General features: G+C 46.0%; 1 protein-coding gene across 7 annotated transcripts in view; it reads right to left on the reverse strand.

The window, feature by feature from the left end:
• Positions 1–18440, reverse strand: part of FGFR3 (fibroblast growth factor receptor 3) — a 139784-nt gene that overhangs the window by 98601 nt on the left and 22743 nt on the right. For 6 of the 7 annotated variants that reach the window (XM_029592590.1, XM_029592608.1, XM_029592604.1 and 3 more), the window contains exon 3: positions 2800–3063. The exons of the other annotated variant lie outside the window; for it this stretch is intronic. In XM_029592590.1, coding sequence (XP_029448450.1) covers positions 2800–3063 — 264 coding nt within the window. The remainder of the gene's footprint in view (positions 1–2799; positions 3064–18440) is intronic. 7 annotated transcript variants of the gene reach the window in all.

Below are 18440 nucleotides of genomic sequence, written 5' to 3' on the forward strand. Positions count from 1 at the left end.
GTTCCGGATCGGCCTCTTTGGGTTGACCAGGTGAGGTGGCAGATCAAGCTCACGATCTGACGTAGCAGCAACTGCAATGCAAAAAGCTAACAGAGCTGAACTGGCAGTGCCAACAGGCGAGGTGGGTATTGGGACCCTTACTTTTCAATATATTTATAAATGATCTGGAAAGAAATACGACGAGTGAGATAATCAAATTTGCAGATGACACAAAATTGTTCAGAGTAGTTAAACCACAAGCAGATTGTGATAAATTGCAGGAAGACCTTGTGAGACTGGAAAATTGGGCATCAAAATGGCAGACGAAATTTAATGTGGATAAGTGCAAGGTGATGCATATAGGGAAAAATAACTCATGCTATAGTTACACAATGTTAGGTTCCATATTAGGTGCTACAACCCAAGAAAGAGATCTAGGTGTCATAGTGGATAACACATTGAAATCGTCGGTACAGTGTGCTGCGGCAGTCAAAAAAGCAAACAGAATGTTGGGAATTATTAGAAAGGGAATGGTGAATAAAACGGAAAATGTCATAATGCCTCTGTATCGCTCCATAGTGAGACCGCACCTTGAATACTGTGTATAATTCTGGTCGCAGCATCTCAAAAAAGATATAATTGCGATGGAGAAGGTACAGAGAAGGGCGACCAAAATGATAAGGGGAATGGAACAACTCCCCTATGAGGAAAGACTAAAGAGGGTAGAACTTTTCAGCTTGGAGAAAAGACGACTGAGGGGGGATATGATAGAGGTGTTTAAAATCATGAGAGGTCTAGAACGGGTAGATGTGAATCGGTTATTTACTCTTTCAGATAATAGAAAGACTAGGGGGCACTCCATGAAGTTAGCATGGGGCACATTTAAAACTAATCGGAGAAAGTTCTTTTTTACTCAACGCACAATTAAACTCTGGAATTTGTTGCCAGAGGATGTGGTTAGTGCAGTTAGTATAGCTGTGTTTAAAAAAGGATTGGATACGTTCTTGGAGGAGAAGTCCATTACCTGCTATTAAATTCACTTAGAGAATAGCCACTGCCATTAGCAATGGTAACATGGAATAGACTTAGTTTTTGGGTACTTGCCAGGTTCTTATGGCCTGGATTGGCCACTGTTGGAAACAGGATGCTGGGCTTGATGGATCCTTGGTCTGACCCAGTATGGCATTTTCTTATGTTCTTATGGGTATGATCCCCCCTTTTCCCTTCTGATTTCCTCTGCATTCTGTGTTTAAAGTTTCAGAACGCTCCTCCTACCCAGTTACTGCCACCTTCATACATCTAATTAGAACAGGAATGCTGCTTTGCTGACCCTGACCGGAATAAGAGCAGACTTCAGAAGACCTTTAAAAAACAAAAGGTATGGCTATAATAAGCGTTATATACCTTTTAATACAAAAAAAAAAAAAAAACCAAAACGCAGGAAACTATGCATGTTTCAGTCAAATAAAGGAGATCTGTGACAAGATTTAAAGCCAGGAAGAATGCAAGATGACATTTTGCGCAATCAAGCTGGCACTGCTGCCATAAAAACAGCTTTGACTGTGCTAGCTGGACAGTACTTCAACCAATATTATTTGCCCCACAGCTAAGATTAACGAGCCCCAAAGTTACAGGGCCTCTTCCTGACTTCATAAACAGGATTCTGTCAGACACTACTGGCATGGTTTATATATATATATTTGGGGGGGGGGGGGGGGATTAAAAAAAACCAAAACATTAGTATGCAGAAAAGACAGCCAGTTCCCATATGCAGTCTAAAGACTAAAACCTCCTGCATTACGCAGGGTATAACACTCAGATAGGACAACTCTCCTGCGTCTGAAGGAAACAGACCCGCATTTGTGCTTAGCACCTGACCATTTTTCCTGTTGTGCCTTGAAGATTCATCCTGCCCCGGCCCTTCAGCAGGCAAGCCTTCATCCCTCAAAAAAATGCCTTACAAAATAGCTTTTGAAAGATATCCACTTTACTAGCTCCACTGGTATAGAACGTTATAACTCTCTCAACACATCATCCGCAAGTCCATCAACTAATCAAGGGCTATAGGAACTGGAACCATGCCCTTTATAATCTGCAGGTCACGAGGACACAAGGCCTCCCCCATACCCTTTAATTCTCCGGCATTATTAGTTCTGCTTGCATTTTTTTTTTTGGAGGCCCATATTCAGACAGTCTGGATAGCAAAGCTGGCTGGATGAGTTTATCTTTGAAGGTACATTTCGTAGTGCAGCTGCACTAGAGCATATAGGCGGCATTCTTAGTTAGCCGGCTAACTTTAGGACAGCTCTTTGGCCTAACCAAACTTAGCCAGCTTTGAATATTGGAATTAAACAGATAACTTAGCCGGCTAATTCCTCCCAGTTACGTCCCCATTTGCAGTAACTTAGCCCAAGTCACCACAAAACTAAATGCTCCATGCATGGCACTGGGGGCACCCATCTGCTCAGAGTCCCAGTTTTCAGATGATGTTCTGGCTATTGTACTCTGTGCACCATAAACCTCTCCTAGCACTTTTTACATAAACAGGGTTATTCATATCAGCGTCACAGCTAAATTCCAACAAAGGCTGTTTGCTGGCTGAAATTCCTCTCACAAACTGAACCTTGTTAGAGAAAAGACCCCCTGACTCTTACCAAACTGACCAGACCGTGCTTGCGAGACTCAGGAGAAACGCTGCACTCACTTAACGTTTTCTTCCTCCATCCCTGGAGTGAAGAAAAATCACACCCTCCTCTTCCTCTCTCGCAACCAAAGCAGAAAACTAGGGGCACCTCAGCTCAGAAGGCCCATGGCACTCACCTGTTACCCGCACTGTGAAGTTATTCAGAATCTCATGGGAATGCCACAGCTTGCAACTGTACACCCCCGAGTCATCATACGACACATTGATGATCTTCAGCTGTCTCTGTCCTGCATGCGTTCGGTTCGTCGGCCCAATCCCCATGCCATCCTTGAACCACTGCACAGACATAAGGGAGCCCTGAGTGTTGCAGGACAGCTCAATCGTGTCTCCAGCTCCCAGAACAAGCTCCTTGAGGAAGGCAGCCTCGCTGGTCAAGTGATCTGCAGGAAAGAAGGGAAGGAGCGAGCCTCTTACTTCACAGTCCACGTACATCAGGAATGTAAGTGCAATAGGTTTCTTTTACCATCAGAAATGCGGGTCAGAAGAAAAATATTTATCTGCGAGCATGCGTGCGCACACACACACACACACACGCATGCACATATACTGGGGGTATCTTTATGGCATGAACTGAGGTGTTTTTACAGAAGAAAATATAGAGAAAAGCATCTTTTTCATACCCCGTGCTAATGCTTAATACACCAACTTTGTGTTAAGTATAGCTGCTGATCTTGCAGGGTTTGGGAAAAAAAACCATCAGGGAACCAGGTCACCCAGATGCCTACAGTTCAGAAAATCAAAAATAAAAACAGAAAAGAGGCTACACCTAAGCTAAAACAAAGTCAATAGAGTAAAACAAACAAATAAGCAAAATAACAAAAAAGAGAAAACTAGGAAACATTTTTTTTCCCTGGTTCCTAAACATTTTTTCACTGGTGCCTAGGTTTTCTAAATATATTTCCACCCCTGTGATCTTGCGTATGCTTTTCGCTCTTTGTTACTGCCTATTATGGGCACCTGTTATCCAAGGGTACACCACTGGGTCCTATTAACTGCCCTCACCCCCCTTCCTCCAAAACTATGCAAATTTTGCCTCAAAAAAAAAAAATACCACATTGCCACATTTTAAAAAACACATAGCTCAATCCTACGTCATCATGCCTACCTCCCACCTCTGTCACAACCTAACGAAAATTGAAAAATACCACTTCACCGTGCTGCAAATGGATTCCCACCACTCGCTATAAAATAATCCAGTTACCAGCTCTCGGCCCTGTTACTTGTGAGTCAGAGTCACTCTCAGCACAAAAACGTTAAGCAAGTTAGTGCTTCAAAGCTATGCCTCCCAGACGGACAGCGACACTTAGGAACGCCACCGTCTAAACACATTTCTTTCATGAGCGCCAGCAAATCACTTTACCTCCAGCAGCCTGGGTTATGTCGCTCCCCGTGCAATTTCATGACGGCTGCAGCCCACCCTCCCTGCAGCAGAGACTGCACCCAGCCTTCCACTTCTTACTGAAAACCTCATGTCGGAGACTGGCAGCTCAGGACTGCCGTAGTTAAGGGCCACCAACCCGAAAGCATTCGGCTTTCAAGCAGCTGCGCTCACTTTTGGCTCTTTTCACCGAGACCTGAAGGGCTCTTCAAGCTGCAGTGGCCGAGTAATCCACAGAGGTTCCCCCCCCCCCCCCCCCCAAATATATTTCTCAGAATTTGCACACAGTTACAGCATGAACAGTTCTGTTTTTAAGTCCTAGATCTGAGGATCCATCTTTAATTTGGGGCGACAGGGCTCTCTTGATTTTTGTTCCCCACGTCGCGGCTTTGCCTCTTCTTCTGGCACGTGAGATTCGGTGGCCGGACGAAGCGTGAGCAGAGGTGTGGGGAGGGGGATCTCCAGACGCTCTGGACAGAACCAGAGGAAGGAGCAGGACAAGCCCCCCGGACTTCTGTGGAAATGATCGAGAAAAGAGAAGTTCTGAAATTTAACCGGGGGGGGGAATGCAGAGAGCGGAGAAGAGAGCCAATAAAACTTCTTGAGCGACTGTTTTGGCGATCTCTAAGAAGTGATGTCGTTCAAAGCGCTGACTTTGCAAGTCCAGTCTGCTGGTGCCTGCCTGGGTAGTTAACCAAGCAATAAATTATACCAGACACATAGGGCAACTGTGGGGGGGAATTACAATCCTAAACCGAAGGCACGAGAGAAACCTGCATGAAGCAGCAGTTATAACCCTAAACGCCTTGCTGGGCAGACTGGATGGGTCATTTTGGTCTTTTTCTGCTGACATTTACTATGTTACCATGCCGGCAGCCATCAGCCTGGGGGAGGAGATCCAAATTAAACCAGTTCACCAGCTAAACAAGAGAAATAAGTACCGTAACTATATAAATTCTCTCTCAGAAAAGCATTTGCTTCAATAAAAGCATTCAGGATTGTAAATTTACACTGAAGGGGGGGCGGGGAAAGCAGGTAGTGGAAATATTGCAAACAGGAATCAACTGGGACAGGACAGAGCTCACAGGGCAGAAGGGGACTTCCAGAATAAAAATCCTTTTCAAAGGGATAATGAACCTTCCGTTACCTTTTCCATGATAAAAGTATTTGAAAGGGGCTATTTCAGGAGGAGGTGGCCTTTTTTTGGTACAGGAGCCAAGAGGCCTGGCCATGGCCTTGCTGTCATTAGTCACTGCTGGCAACTTCCTAGTGAGGCTGGGGAGGGCAACTCGCCCCCCCCCCCCCCCCACCAGATTTCAATAAACTTGCTTACATCTAAAAATCCTGAGGATGATTTGGTGAGAGAGCTAATATGGAGGCGAGAGGATGATCAGAGAGTTCAGTTCTGTTAGAGAAATGTACCTTTATTGCAACTTTGTGGGGCTTTATGCCTGCATAATGCCACCAAAGAGGAAGGCCAGACTGTGAGATTTCCCTGTCTTCCCTGCCTTCTCCGACGCAGCCACGGATTGACACTGTTCAGCCATAAAAATCAATCTTTCAGACAGGATTGCCCCTGTTGCCGGCTGGAGCGAAGGAGTACTTGTACCACCGGGGGGGGGGGGGGGGCGATGCCTCTCTCATCCCGACTGGCTGCCTGCCTACGCAGGAGCGTGAAGGAACTGCGACGTAGTATTGGACACTGGCGGATGACACTAGCGTACTGTACAGGGCTCTTTGGAGAGAGAGTCGCAACCAGGATGGCTTCCAGGTTTGTCCAGCTCGCCATAGCGAGGTTGCAATTGGAGAACCGAGCTGGACAGGATGAGAAAGTAGGACTGACCACAAAAGTAATTACGTCTAAGATTTTATTTATTTAAAAATTCTTGTAAGATACTATCTATGGGCGAAGTCCCAGTATCAGCACCTATGGAGGCAGTCAGTAAATCTCCCCTAATTAAACAAGACTGTGGTTACTCTTGATGCTGTTTGGACAGGGTTTGCTAGACTGGTTTCTACTTTGTCAGTAACTTCTTCCAACACCGATTCACATATTCTGTCTCAAAAATCTAGCTTGCAATCAGAAATCCAGTTCTAAAGAATATGAAGGTTGTTTTAGAGCGGTGGAAGGAGATATCAAAGACCTTAAAAGTGTGAATGTAACCTTAATGCAGGGTAAGATTTTACTGCATTACAAATGCGAACAGATAGGGAAAAGTCAGGAAGTGCAGATTCAGATGTTTTATACAATTTTGCAAGTTTTAGAGACGTTGCTGAGGGATGTCTTGAAGTATGTCTGGCAGAATCTTACGTATACCTTTGGAGAACTCTCCTCCAGTGAAAATTTCTTTTCTACTGGGGAGAAGACAGCAAGACACTTAAGAATCCAAGCTTAAGCAGGGTCAAGTGTCTGCAGATAGTCGGGATTTGTCAGCTATCTTGGAGAAACTAAAACATAGGAGAGCACCATTATTAGTTTCCTTTGCTTCTGGACAGCATTTAAAAAGGATTGTTGTACTTTCGCCATGCACAGACTGTTTACAAGGGGCAGAGGGTCTGGATTTTTCCTGATCTAGCTGGATCAGAACTCAAGAAAGCTGAAAACTTTTCCTTGCTACGCATCAGGAGACGAGCTCCTGGGGCTATGTTCTTATTGAAATATCCTTGTAACGCAACGTTAAATGTGTTTTTTTATGCCCCGGATCAATTAAGGCATTTCCTAGATGGTAAAAAAAGGATAACCAACTAGCCCAAGGCATCTTTGGCAATTTTTGATCCTGACAACACAGATGTTATGACTGATATACACTGCTAGGCCTTTTAAAATTCCTTGGGCCCAATATTCAGCACCGGCCAGTTAAGTAACTTAGCCGGATATTCAGCGGCCCGGGAATGAAAGCGGTGTAGCAGAGCGAACCTCCTTTGCAGCCAAAGATCAGTCTGTCCGTGCCTGTAGACCTGGTACACATGAACAGAGGATAGAATGGATAGCGGCTTCATAATCAAATCACCGTTCGGAAAAAAGTGAGATGAAATGGGTCACTGCCCGGTCACTGGATACGTAAATCCGGGACTGCTGCAGATAAAATCTGGCTCGATTTGGCTTGCAGGTTTCTAGCTGCTGGTCAAAGAAATAAAAACGATGATTTAGGGGTGTGTACTAATTACACTTCCAAAACAGACTGCCTAGAGCAGTTTTTCCCCAACCTTTTCAAGCCCAAGGCACACCTACGTTTGCAAAAAATGCCGTGAGGCACACCATCCTCCACCAAGCAGGCAATGCGCAAAGGAGAAGACTCGCAAGAGCCAAGAGAGCTTAGGGGAAGCAATGAAAGCCCCACCAGTCTCTCTTCCGAATTTTAAGACAAAGGGAAGAGAGGAGACTGAGACATACATGAAATTAAAATGGACCAGCTTCCCCCGCTATATCCAAGTGCAGGAAAAGGGAGAAGTGGTTGGTGGTGCGAGCAGCTGGTTTGATTAGTTACCTTTACTGCCGCGTGTGACTGTCTCCTCCACGGTGGTGTTGCTAGCATTCAGGGCGAGTCACATCCAGTGCTCAGTGCACATTGGTCCGTTTCACTTAGCCTGGGGATGGGTCGGAGGCTGAAAGGACTCTGGGACACACAGGAAGGGGAAGATGGAGTGGGTGTGTTGTAGGTGTGTGTGCGCAATGCATGGTGCTGCACAAAACAGGGCCTACCCAATTCATTAATTACCGCACTCCAGAGCTCCTGCTGTAGCCAAGAAGGAGAGAAGTGCAAGATTACTCGTTTTTAGAAAGGAGTTTCTACAAGTTTATGAGCCCCCGCTGGTGTTTCTTTTGCTGCGATGAGCCGAGCTGAGCCCAGGTGCTGGTCTGGATCTCAGCATCAGGCAGGGGTGACTTTTCCGTGACACACCCGATCAGGTCTGAAGGCAGACCAGTGTGCTGTGGAAAACACTGGCCTAGAAAACAGAATGAGGCAGACGGGGACTTGCCTGCCCTGGCAGTCACTGTGGACTAAAATATGGAGCAAGACGGACATCAGGATAAGAGGAGCAGGCTTCGAAATACAGAGCTGTGTCTGGTTCTGGGCAAAGAGAGAGGCATTAATAACCTTTCTAATCTTCATCAGCAGGCACTGCGAGCACAGTGTGGGAATAGCCAAGCTCAGCAGAGAAAGAACCACCTTAGACCCTGTTTAGGACAGCACCTCTGGAGTGCCTCAGGACCAAACCACTCAAGGTCACTCCTCGGTGCACTGGAGAGGAAAAGTAGCCTAGTGGTTAGAGTAGCCGACTAAGAACCACGGAAGCCACAGATCAAATCTTGCTGTAACTCCTTGTGACCTTGGCCAGGTCACTTCACCCTCCACTGCCTTGAGTACAAACTTAGGGCCTGATTTACTAAGGCTTTTCTCCCATTCTGGGTCTATGGGAAAAATGATTGTAAGCCTTCTGGGGACAGGGCAATACCAACAGTACCTGAATGTAAATTGCTTTCTGTTACCAATGATAACGGGCATGAACTAAATTCAAAATGGCCCATTCCACAGCCTGCATGCGAAGCGGCCTCAAAAACTTCCATGTTAATAATTATAGCAGGGGTCAGACCAGCACACTAGCACAATCTTTAACATTTGTTGGTTTCTCCTGCTGGCTGAGAGCAGAGAAGTTACATAAACAGAGGCTGAGAACCTGCCAAGCAGCAATCACATCCCAGTCCCCTCTTTCTATCCCCCCAAACCCTGGAGCCTTCTCAACTCCTGTCTCTCCCTCATCCACTTGCATTGCTTACAAGTACATTTCACTGCCAGTCAAGATCCTTAAATTGCTTACAAACGTTATCCAGAGCTCTGCCTTTCTCTCAACTCATTTCCCATCTCTATATCTCCAGTCCCTCCCATCAAACTGTTCTCTGTGACACTTCTTGGTTGCAGGGTTTCTCTGGGCTTGGCCCTTATCTATATCGTAAGCTCCCTCCTGCAATCCCAGAGTCCCACAAGTTTAAGTGCAAGTTGAACCCTCATCTTTTTAAGCTCACTTTCGGTTAATCCATTTCTACTTGGCATTTCCTTCACCAGTTCAGTTAGCACATACTGCCCGTCTGCTCTAAAATAGGCTGAAATGCATGTAAGGTGCCCTAGTTAAGAGGCGCCAGGTAAACATGGAAAAAAGAAATAATACAATTTGTGCTTTGAACCATACCCTCTGGTTAAAGTAGAGCTTCCACACTGCCCACTTTAAAAATCACTTAACATTATAGTACATGAGCCAGGAGGTGGAACCTAACCCCAAGCACCACCACCAAGCTGAGTCCCCCGCCCCTCTCCATTCTGCATGTTGGTGCTGGTCAGGCTTGGGGAAGCATTTCAGCACAGAAATCTGGCAGGTTGTAACTGGCGGTGCTGCTTCAAAACACGTGCCGGGCATGTTGGCGATATCCAAGAACGTCAAGTGCAGAGGTTTCCAATGGCCGGCTGCCAGACTGAGGCACGCACATACAAAAATTCGGAGATGAAGCGTCAACCCAACCTTCGTTTTCCAAAATGCATACAAATTTGCCATTTTTGGATAAACCAAATCCAGAGAGAGAGGGTCCAGAACATCTCGTGTCTAAACTCCTTTGAACCAGAAAAGGTCTGCTGGCACCAAACCTTAATAAAATCTCCATATTTTGGAAGGCCCAAAATAAATAAATAAAACCAAGCGTGTGGTCAGATTTGGAAATATTCTCGCAGTTCGTGAAATCCCAATAGCAAGACCTCAAGATAGCACATTTTTTGGAAGCAAATACAAAAGTCCTCCAAGGTCCCACACCAAGGGAAGTTTAGCAATGTCCGGGCGGCAGTCTTTTCAGGTTTATGAGCAGAAATGGACAGGTAAGGAAAAGCCTTGACTTGTACCGGCTTGCACTGAACCCAAAACCAAAGGTGCTCGTTTTATCTACACAGCCCGGGCCACTTGGGGAGGTTTCTTCACCTTCCCCTCCACCCCCTTGCCAGACAAAAGAAAGCCTGCTTCCAAAAGAGGGTGCTGAATGCAGGCTGGCTCCTAGCGCACCGCACGATGAAAAGAGAACAAGCAAGTATCTTGGAGAACCTCAGGCACCCGCACCTCATTCAGTTACCTGCCTGCAGCAAGATAATTGTTCCCCCCTCCCTCATGGGGTTACATCCTTCCCAGCGCTGCCCACTACTCCCCAGCCCCAGCACACACACTTTCAGGCCGATGCAATATCGGGCGCTCAGGTCAGTGCGCCACTAAACATGAGATTAGACGCACCTTTTAGATGCACTAGACTTACGCCCGATGCAAAACGCACGTCCAATCTAGCGCCTAGCTAATAGTGTATGTGTGTGTAATATTAAAACAGGGTTGCCAACTGGCTCCAGATTTTCAGGACACGTTTGATTCAGTCCTTGTTTTACCCCATTGCTTGCTAGGACTCATTCTGATTTCCCCATTGCATTCCCTAAGAAAAATAAGACTACAAGTACATGGAGTGAAACCAAGGCTGGATCAACCTGTCCTCAAAAATCTGGAGCCAGCTGGCAACCCTAGTCGTACACCTGCTTTGCACGGTGACACTCTCGCATTTCCCCCAAAGGGCAGTCCTCAAATCTAAACGCACTGGCCTCTTAGTCCAAAACGGGTGCCTGGGATTCTGAGCAGTGAAATACTTTCTACTCCTCAACCCCATCCCCGCCCTCCCCCCACCCTCCTAGACAGCAGCTGGGGGCATTTTTCACCTACCACTGCTTGCCCCTGGTGTCCTGCTGTACTGCACTTAGCATCCTCGGCGTCTCCTCTAGAAGTCAAATGCTGAGCAGTTTCAGACTCTCTATAATCCCAGCTATCCTGGCAAGCAGCTCCCATGGCACTAGAGTTTTCCCTTCCTGTGTCTACCACCCATCTCGCTCGCCTTTAAATCCGCAGTAGCGGTCCACAGAACGCTTCGTTCAGCCTGCGTCTCCTCTTCCCTATTCTTGTCAGAGTTGCGCCCCTCTCTCACCTAGGGTTCACAGTGATGTTGTGCCCTTGCTCTTTAGAAGGAGAACTCTCCATTCAAAAGAGAAGAGAGGGCCAAGAGGTTAGCACGAATGGGCCTCACGAGAACAAGGCAAATTACACTTCCCGCACTGATGCGCCTTGTGACCTTGAGCAAGTCACTATCTCCTGTCACGTCAGGTACCCACTTAAGACTGTAAGCTCTCTGGGGCAAAGACTTATTGTGCCTTAATAGTTGCTCCCGTTGTACAGCGCTGTGTACATTCAGCAGTGCTATGAAAATGACAAATATCGTGGAGGTCAAAATCCAGACGGTTTGTCCAGCTACTTTTGGGATGCAAGCACATAAAACTGCAGGGTCGAAGCTTTCTGCTGCTCTGAACAGGCCCGACTTGTCTGGTTGTTTAGCTGAATAAAAACGTTAGCTGGATAAGTGGGAGGCACTCTGGGACAGACTGAAGGTTGGCTAAGTCTGGCCATCCAGGACAGCATCCCTAAAATTAGCTGGTTAAGTTTCTCCAACTAACTAAGACTTTAACTGGCTATATTCAGCAGTGTGCCTAATCATTCACTCACGTCCAGACAAATTATCTGGCTAACTGGCGCTGATAAAACTGTCCACTCACCGTGCCGCTGAGCACTAACTTCTTTCTTTTTTTTTTTTTTTTAATTCTTCCTGAATGCAGTGACAGCACTCACCTGGTTGGATTTTAAGACTGAAGCGGAGCAGGGGGTTAGATTCCCTGCCACGCGTAAACAGCGCTCCTTTCATGCTGAGGCTACAAAGTGGGACATTTATTTTATTTTTATTTATCTATCGAGTTTTATATACCATCGTTCAGTTTTGCCATCACAACGGTTTACAAAGTATCGATGTCAGCAAGCTCCTTGTTAGCCGCACTGACCGGGAGTGGCAGAAGTCCTGGCGCAAAGCTGCATGCCCACCGATGCAGGCTAGCTGGCAATCCACCTGTATTTAAAACTCTCCCGTCCAGTTCTGCTCAGACAAGAAAGCTGCCTTGAGCCTCCAAGACAGAAGGTCCCTTTCATAACAGCAAAAACTTACACATCAGCTGGTTGAGAAGCAATTGATGTCTGTGTACAGTACGGCACAAACAAGCATCACTACACACCAAATTGTTTTGAGTTTTTTTTAATTTAATTTAACTTCTTTATGGCGGTTCCTCTTGGCACAGCTCCTTCGTTCTTAACCTTCCAAGTGAAGGCAGGCAGAGGACAGGGCCTGAGAAGTGCAATCCAGCACTGCCTGCCCTCCAGCCGAACTCCCAATGCCGACAGTCAGCGAGACACGGAAACGAGCATCGCATGTTCGTATTACCTCGGTGGGACCCTTTTACCATAGCAGGGAGCAGAGCACAGGCAGAAGAGACCTGCTCAGACATCCAAGTGCCTCTTCATTCTAAGCTCCTTTTAATGTCCGAACACCAGAATAGGATTCTGTTCTTTTCGTCATTTCCAGCTCTGGCCTTTAGGGATCCACGCTGTTTATCCTATGCCTTTTTTAATTTGTTTACTGTTTTCGTTCTCACCACCTTTTCCAGGCGCCCACCCTACCCTCTCCGTAAAGAAACATTTCCTGATGTTGGTTCTGAGTCGCTCCCCCTGGAGTTTCATTTCGTGACCCCTGGTTCTGTTTGCTTTCCAGCGGAAAAGGTTTGAGGATCGTGCATCATTCAAACCTTTCAGGTATCTGAAGATCTGCATCATATCTCCCCTGCACCTCCTCTCTTCCAGGGTTTACATATTCAGATCCTTCAGCCTCTCCTCATAAGTCTTCCGATGCAGCATGGAGGCAGCAGCTACTTCCCCTGACAGAAGGCTTGGGGATTACTACAATTAGCTTTCATGACTTTGACACAACTACAAGATCGCTCTCCACTTTGACGGCGGGGGGAGGGGGGGGGGAGAGGAGAGGAATTGGATTCAGATGACAGCCGGCGCTGGGATCCGACTTTTACGGTCCGGGGTACTGATACGCAGACATTAGGAAAGAAGCGCAGGGCTGCTACTCTGGCCAAGTCCGAAAGCAAAGCGCGTTCAAGCAGCATTGTCTGAATTATCAAGAAGACTGCTCACCCCGTAAAAATGTTGCTAGCAGTAATTCTGTTATGGCTGTGTCAGTTGCTTCGCTGTGACTGTTAATATTACTACCCTTAACATAAGCCTTGGGGTAACCTTCACGCAGCGGCCGCTACTACCATAGGAAACTTGCTGGGCAGACTGGATGCACCGTTTGGTCTTTTTCTGCCATCATTACTATGTTTCTATGTGGACGAACACAACAAACCAACCCTGCTTTAGTTACAAAATTGCTAATAAATACACCAAGATTTTGCCATTACCCTGCCGTCAGTCAAGAACTTCAATCTGGTGCGAATCGGCTTCTGATACGCATTTTTCCAACTGCAGAAAAAAAACCGACTGGCTGCAAAATCTGCTTCTTTCTGCTTCTGCTGAAAACTGGACGAGGATGTCGGCATAACAGGCCCCGGCTGCATTAGAAAGGCCATTGCATCACTTTCACCGATCTTGGTACCGTCGGGGCCCAGCCTCCCGCAGTCCCGGCTCACAGGGTGGCCGGTAAGTTGAATCTCTGGCGTGCGTTGAACAGAACAGCGACACCCAAGCTTGCCAAGGAAAAAAAGGGGTGGGGGGGGGGGGGGAAATGCATTTCGTGCTTCAAAGACGCATTTCTTTCCTTTCAACCCCCCCACCACCACCACCAAAAGACGTTTTATTACATGTGGGAGAGCAAAGAATTTAAGTACCACAGAAATCTTCCTGTCCATATCCTCTGTCCGAGCCCAGCAATCGGGAACAGGTTATCTCCCCCCTTCCGGCTTCATTTTTAAATGCCCAAAAGGCGGTCAAAGGAAATCGAAAAATAAGGGAGCCCCATATGCCGCTGGCACTGCAAAGCTCCGAAGTTATTTTTGCACGGTGAAATCGATTTAAGTTCGAATGGTAAAACAGGTGTAACTAAACTTGCTCTAGCATTTTTGTTCCAATAGATTGTTGGGCCATGAAAAAAAAAATACCGATCAGAATTTTACAAAAAGAAAAAAATGGGGGTGGGGGGGGGGGGGGGGGGGGGGGGGGGGGGGGGGGGGGGGGGGGGGGAGTTTGATTATTTGCCGATCTTGTGCAAACTGCATTCATTTTGGTGTTTTTTTGTTTTTTTTCATGGGATCCTGCCAACCCGAGAAGAGTCAGAAAGAGTCACAGACTTAGAACTTCAAGGACGGAGCAGCAGATGTTACCCTGACGGATGTTATAAATCTCTCTCCTCCACCGAACAACTGTGGACGCTCTCCCTCATTCTCTCTGTTGTGCAAAATCCTGATTTACATCTGCATGAAAGGGTTCAGAGATTAAATGGTATTGGAGGAGTAATATTAACTTTTCTCATTGCTTTCAGTCATCCTTTCAATAGATTTACTACAAGCTATTAGCTTTCTGATTCACCAGTCAAGAGGAAAACCCAAGAGGCTTTCTGCTAAGGCAAGGCATTCTTTCTTTAAGGAACTATCTGGATCCTTCAAAAGCTACCACTTGCTAAGATTTCTACTCTTTCATTCATCTTTTCTTAAGAAACACTTACAACAGGTATCAGCGGGTAGGAGGAAGCTTCATTTTTAACTCAATATAACTGAATCATTGAAATCAAATTAGTGATCACAATAAAAAAATAAATAAAAGAGAGACCACAATCCCCACCCTACAAATTTCTGGATCACGCTAGCCTTCTTCAGCCGAGACTCTACCATTCCCCTAAAGTTGTCTCATCTCTGCGAAAAGTGAATTCAACTTCTGCTATAGCCAAAACTTCTTTGTAACATATGCATCGGCCACCACAAAATGGGCCCAAAACCTGTAAACCTATTTCATATTGTCTGCCGTGCTGCAATACACTCAGTGGTTGAAGGTCATGACTGTCACGTTTGCGCCAAGGTTCAGCCTACTGCGGTCTTCCCACCACCAGGGGTCTTCAATGAGCCTTGCTCACTGTCTTGTCAATTACCGCCTTGCTGACTACAATACCTCAGTTACCACCTTACTGTCCAGTACTTCAATGCCTCTTCATTAAGTCACCTCGGCTCTCTGACCTGGCCAGTCTTGTGGGCTCCGGGCCTTCTACCTTGCCTAGCCTTGTGGCCTCCAGGCCTATTGTGTTTTCTGTTCTGTCTTCTCCTTGTCCTGTCTGGGTCTTGTCTAGTCCTTGCCCTGTCCAGCCCCAGTCTTTCCTTATCTGTTTCCCAGGCCTAGGCCTTGCCCTTGTCCCTTTGCCTCAGGTCCAACCCCCAGCCTGTGTCCAGTTTCCAGCCTGCGTTTGAATCCAGTCCCTGCCATGATGTTCAGCAGGAGACAAGTCCTACCAGCCCTCAGAGCCTAAGGGCTCAACGTGCGGGAGAGAGGGCTGGCTAGGCAGAAGATCAGCACCAGCCCAGCCCTGCGGTCCTGCACCACTTCTGCGGAGGTGCATCCTGATTCCAGCCTGCAGCCCCGTGACAATGACAAAATGGCCAACTGTGGGAAAAGCCTGTACTCATCAAGAACTGGTTTCCAGTTACATTACTTATCTGTGTAGGGCTTGCTTTACTTTTCTTTAGCTAGAACCACCACCAAATTAGTAATCTAATCTTATCATCAATATTAATCAAGTTGGACAACATATTCTTTTAAAGAGTTCTGAAGTCTTCATGTTTCTGCTACAGGTATCTTCAGGGTTATAGCCTACTTTATATGAGAAGGCCTCAGATCAGTGCTCTCAACACATTAATCCAACATAACCTAATTTTAACACTTGAAGGTATAGACAACTCCAAACAAATTAGCAGACCCTCTGCTCTTCCTCCCCCTCTCTCACTCCCACTTAACAAAAATGGGAAAGCAGCAGCAGTAACAGATAGGGTAGGGCCTATGTTTCTGGCTCTGGCAGAGGATTTTGTTCGAACAAGAAGCAAGAGAAGGAGAAGCAGGTGGGGCCCAACAGCATGCTGGTTCACAGACTTCATGCTGACCACCAAGGCCGGTCAAATGTCCAGATGCAAGGGGAGCAACCTTGTTCCACTGACCCCCCCCATCCACTGATTTTGTGAACTATTTACCATCATAAGCTACAGTTTGGGAACCAGTGCTCAATAGATACATGCCCGGATTGATACAAAACAATTAAGTTTTGCCATGAGAATTCTATGTTAAATAAAAAAAACAAACATTCAGTTTGACAGGCTGAGCTTCCTGGTTCATACGTTCAGAATACAGCCATGCAGAGAGTTGTATCAACAGTTTGAAGTCAAACTCACTCTGGGCCAAGTTCATCCTTGTTCTGGTTTGACAAGAGTTTTTGGATATCCCCCAGATCTACTGAAGAAGTCTGCTGGGATTCTTCTGGCAGAGTTAAAGAAAATTTTAAAAGAAATTTTAATAAATTAAAAGTGGATTTGAATTTGCTTCAGATTTCTTAGAAAAAAAAAAAAAACAAACCGAACCACAATCTGACAAAATCTGCTTCTATTCTTTTGAAAAGCCAAAGCAAATTTTTTGGATTTCTTCACTGAAATGTGAGAAACCAATCCTACCAACCTCTGAAATTTGTCCAGGATTTGTAGAAAAATCCTACTGTGAAAAATGTTGGCGATTTATAAACAGGGTGCCATGTACAGTGCATTCAGAAAGTATTCAGACCTTCACTTTTTTTCACATTTTGTTATATTACAGCCTTATTCTAAAATGGATAATATGCAGTTTTTCCCTCCTCAATCTACACACAATACCCTATAAGGACAAAGTGAAATTAGGTTTGTAGAAACTTGTGCAAATGAATTTAAAAAAAAAATCCACTGAAATATCACATTTACATAAGTTTTCAGACCCTGTGCTATGACACACAAAGTAGAGCTCAGGTGCCTCCTGTTTCCATTGATCATCCTTGAGATGTTTCTCCAACTTGGAATCCACCTGTGGTAAATTCAATTGATTTAACATGATTTGGAAAGGCACACACATCTGTCTATATAAAGTCCCACAGTTGGCAGTGCATGTCAGAACAAAATCAAAGCTATGAAGTCGAAAGAATTGTCTGTAGACCTCCAGGACAGGGTTGAGGCACAGTCTGGGGGAAGGGTGCAAAAATATTGCTGCAGCATTGACGGTCCCGAAGAACACACTGACTTCCATCAGTCTTAAATGGAAGAAGTTTGGAACCCCCAGGACTCTTCCTAGAGCCGGCCACCCACCCAAACTGAGCAATTGGAGAAGAAGGGCCTTGGTCAGGGACCCGATGGTCACTCTGACAGAGCTGCAGAGTTCCGCTGTGGAGATGGGAGAACCTTCCAGAAGGACAACCATCCCTGCAGCACTCCACCACCAATCAGGCCTTTATGGTAGAGTGGCCAGATGGAAGCCACTCCTCAGTAGAAAGCACATGACAGCCCGCTTGGAGTTTGCCAAAAATCACTCAAGTACATGAGAAACCAGATCATCTGGTGTGATAAAACCAAGATTGAACTCTTAGGCCTGAATGCCAAGTGTCATGTCTGGAGGAAACCAGGCACCGCTCATCACTTAGCAAACACCATCCCTACAGTGAAGCATGGTAATGGCAGCATCGTGCTGTGGGGATGTTTTTCAGCTGCAGAAACTGGGAGATAGTCAGGATCGAGGGAAAGATGAACGGAGCAAAGTCCAGAGAGATCCCTGATGAAAACCTGCTCTAGAGCACTCTGTTCCTCAAACCGAGGCGATGATTTACTATCCAAAGGACAACAACCCTAAGCACACAGCCAAGACGACGTAGGAGTGGCTTTGGGACAAATCTGTGAATGTCCTTGAATGGCCCAGCCAGAGCCCGGACTTGAACCCCCATTGAACATCTCCTGAGAGACGTGAAAATAGCTGTGCATCGAACCTGACAGAGTTTGAGAGGATCTGCAGAGAAGAATGAGAGAAAATCCCCAAATCTAGGTGCGCCAAGACTGTAGCATCATACTCAGGAGGACTTGAGGCTGTAATCACTATAAAAGGTGCCTCAACAAAGTAGTGAGTAAAGCGTCTGAATACGTAAGTAAATTTGAATTAATTTGCACAAATTTCACAAACTTGATTTCGCTTTGTCATTACGGGGTATTGTGTGTAGGCTGAGGAGGGAAAAAAATGCATTTTCATTTTAGAATAAGGCTGTAACATAACAATGTGGAAAACGTGAAGGGGGGCTGAATGCTTTCTGAATTAATCCTACCGCAGAAGACATGAAGTATTTATTTAATCCTTACCCCCAGTCCTGAGATTTGAGCAGTATATGCAGTTGCAGTGTTTTAAGAGCAGCTTCTAGCCATCCCCTCTAGCTTCGAGAGACAGCAGACA

Source organism: Rhinatrema bivittatum, chromosome 1 (assembly GCF_901001135.1).
Source record: "Rhinatrema bivittatum chromosome 1, aRhiBiv1.1, whole genome shotgun sequence".
Lineage (NCBI taxonomy): Eukaryota > Metazoa > Chordata > Amphibia > Gymnophiona > Rhinatrematidae > Rhinatrema > Rhinatrema bivittatum.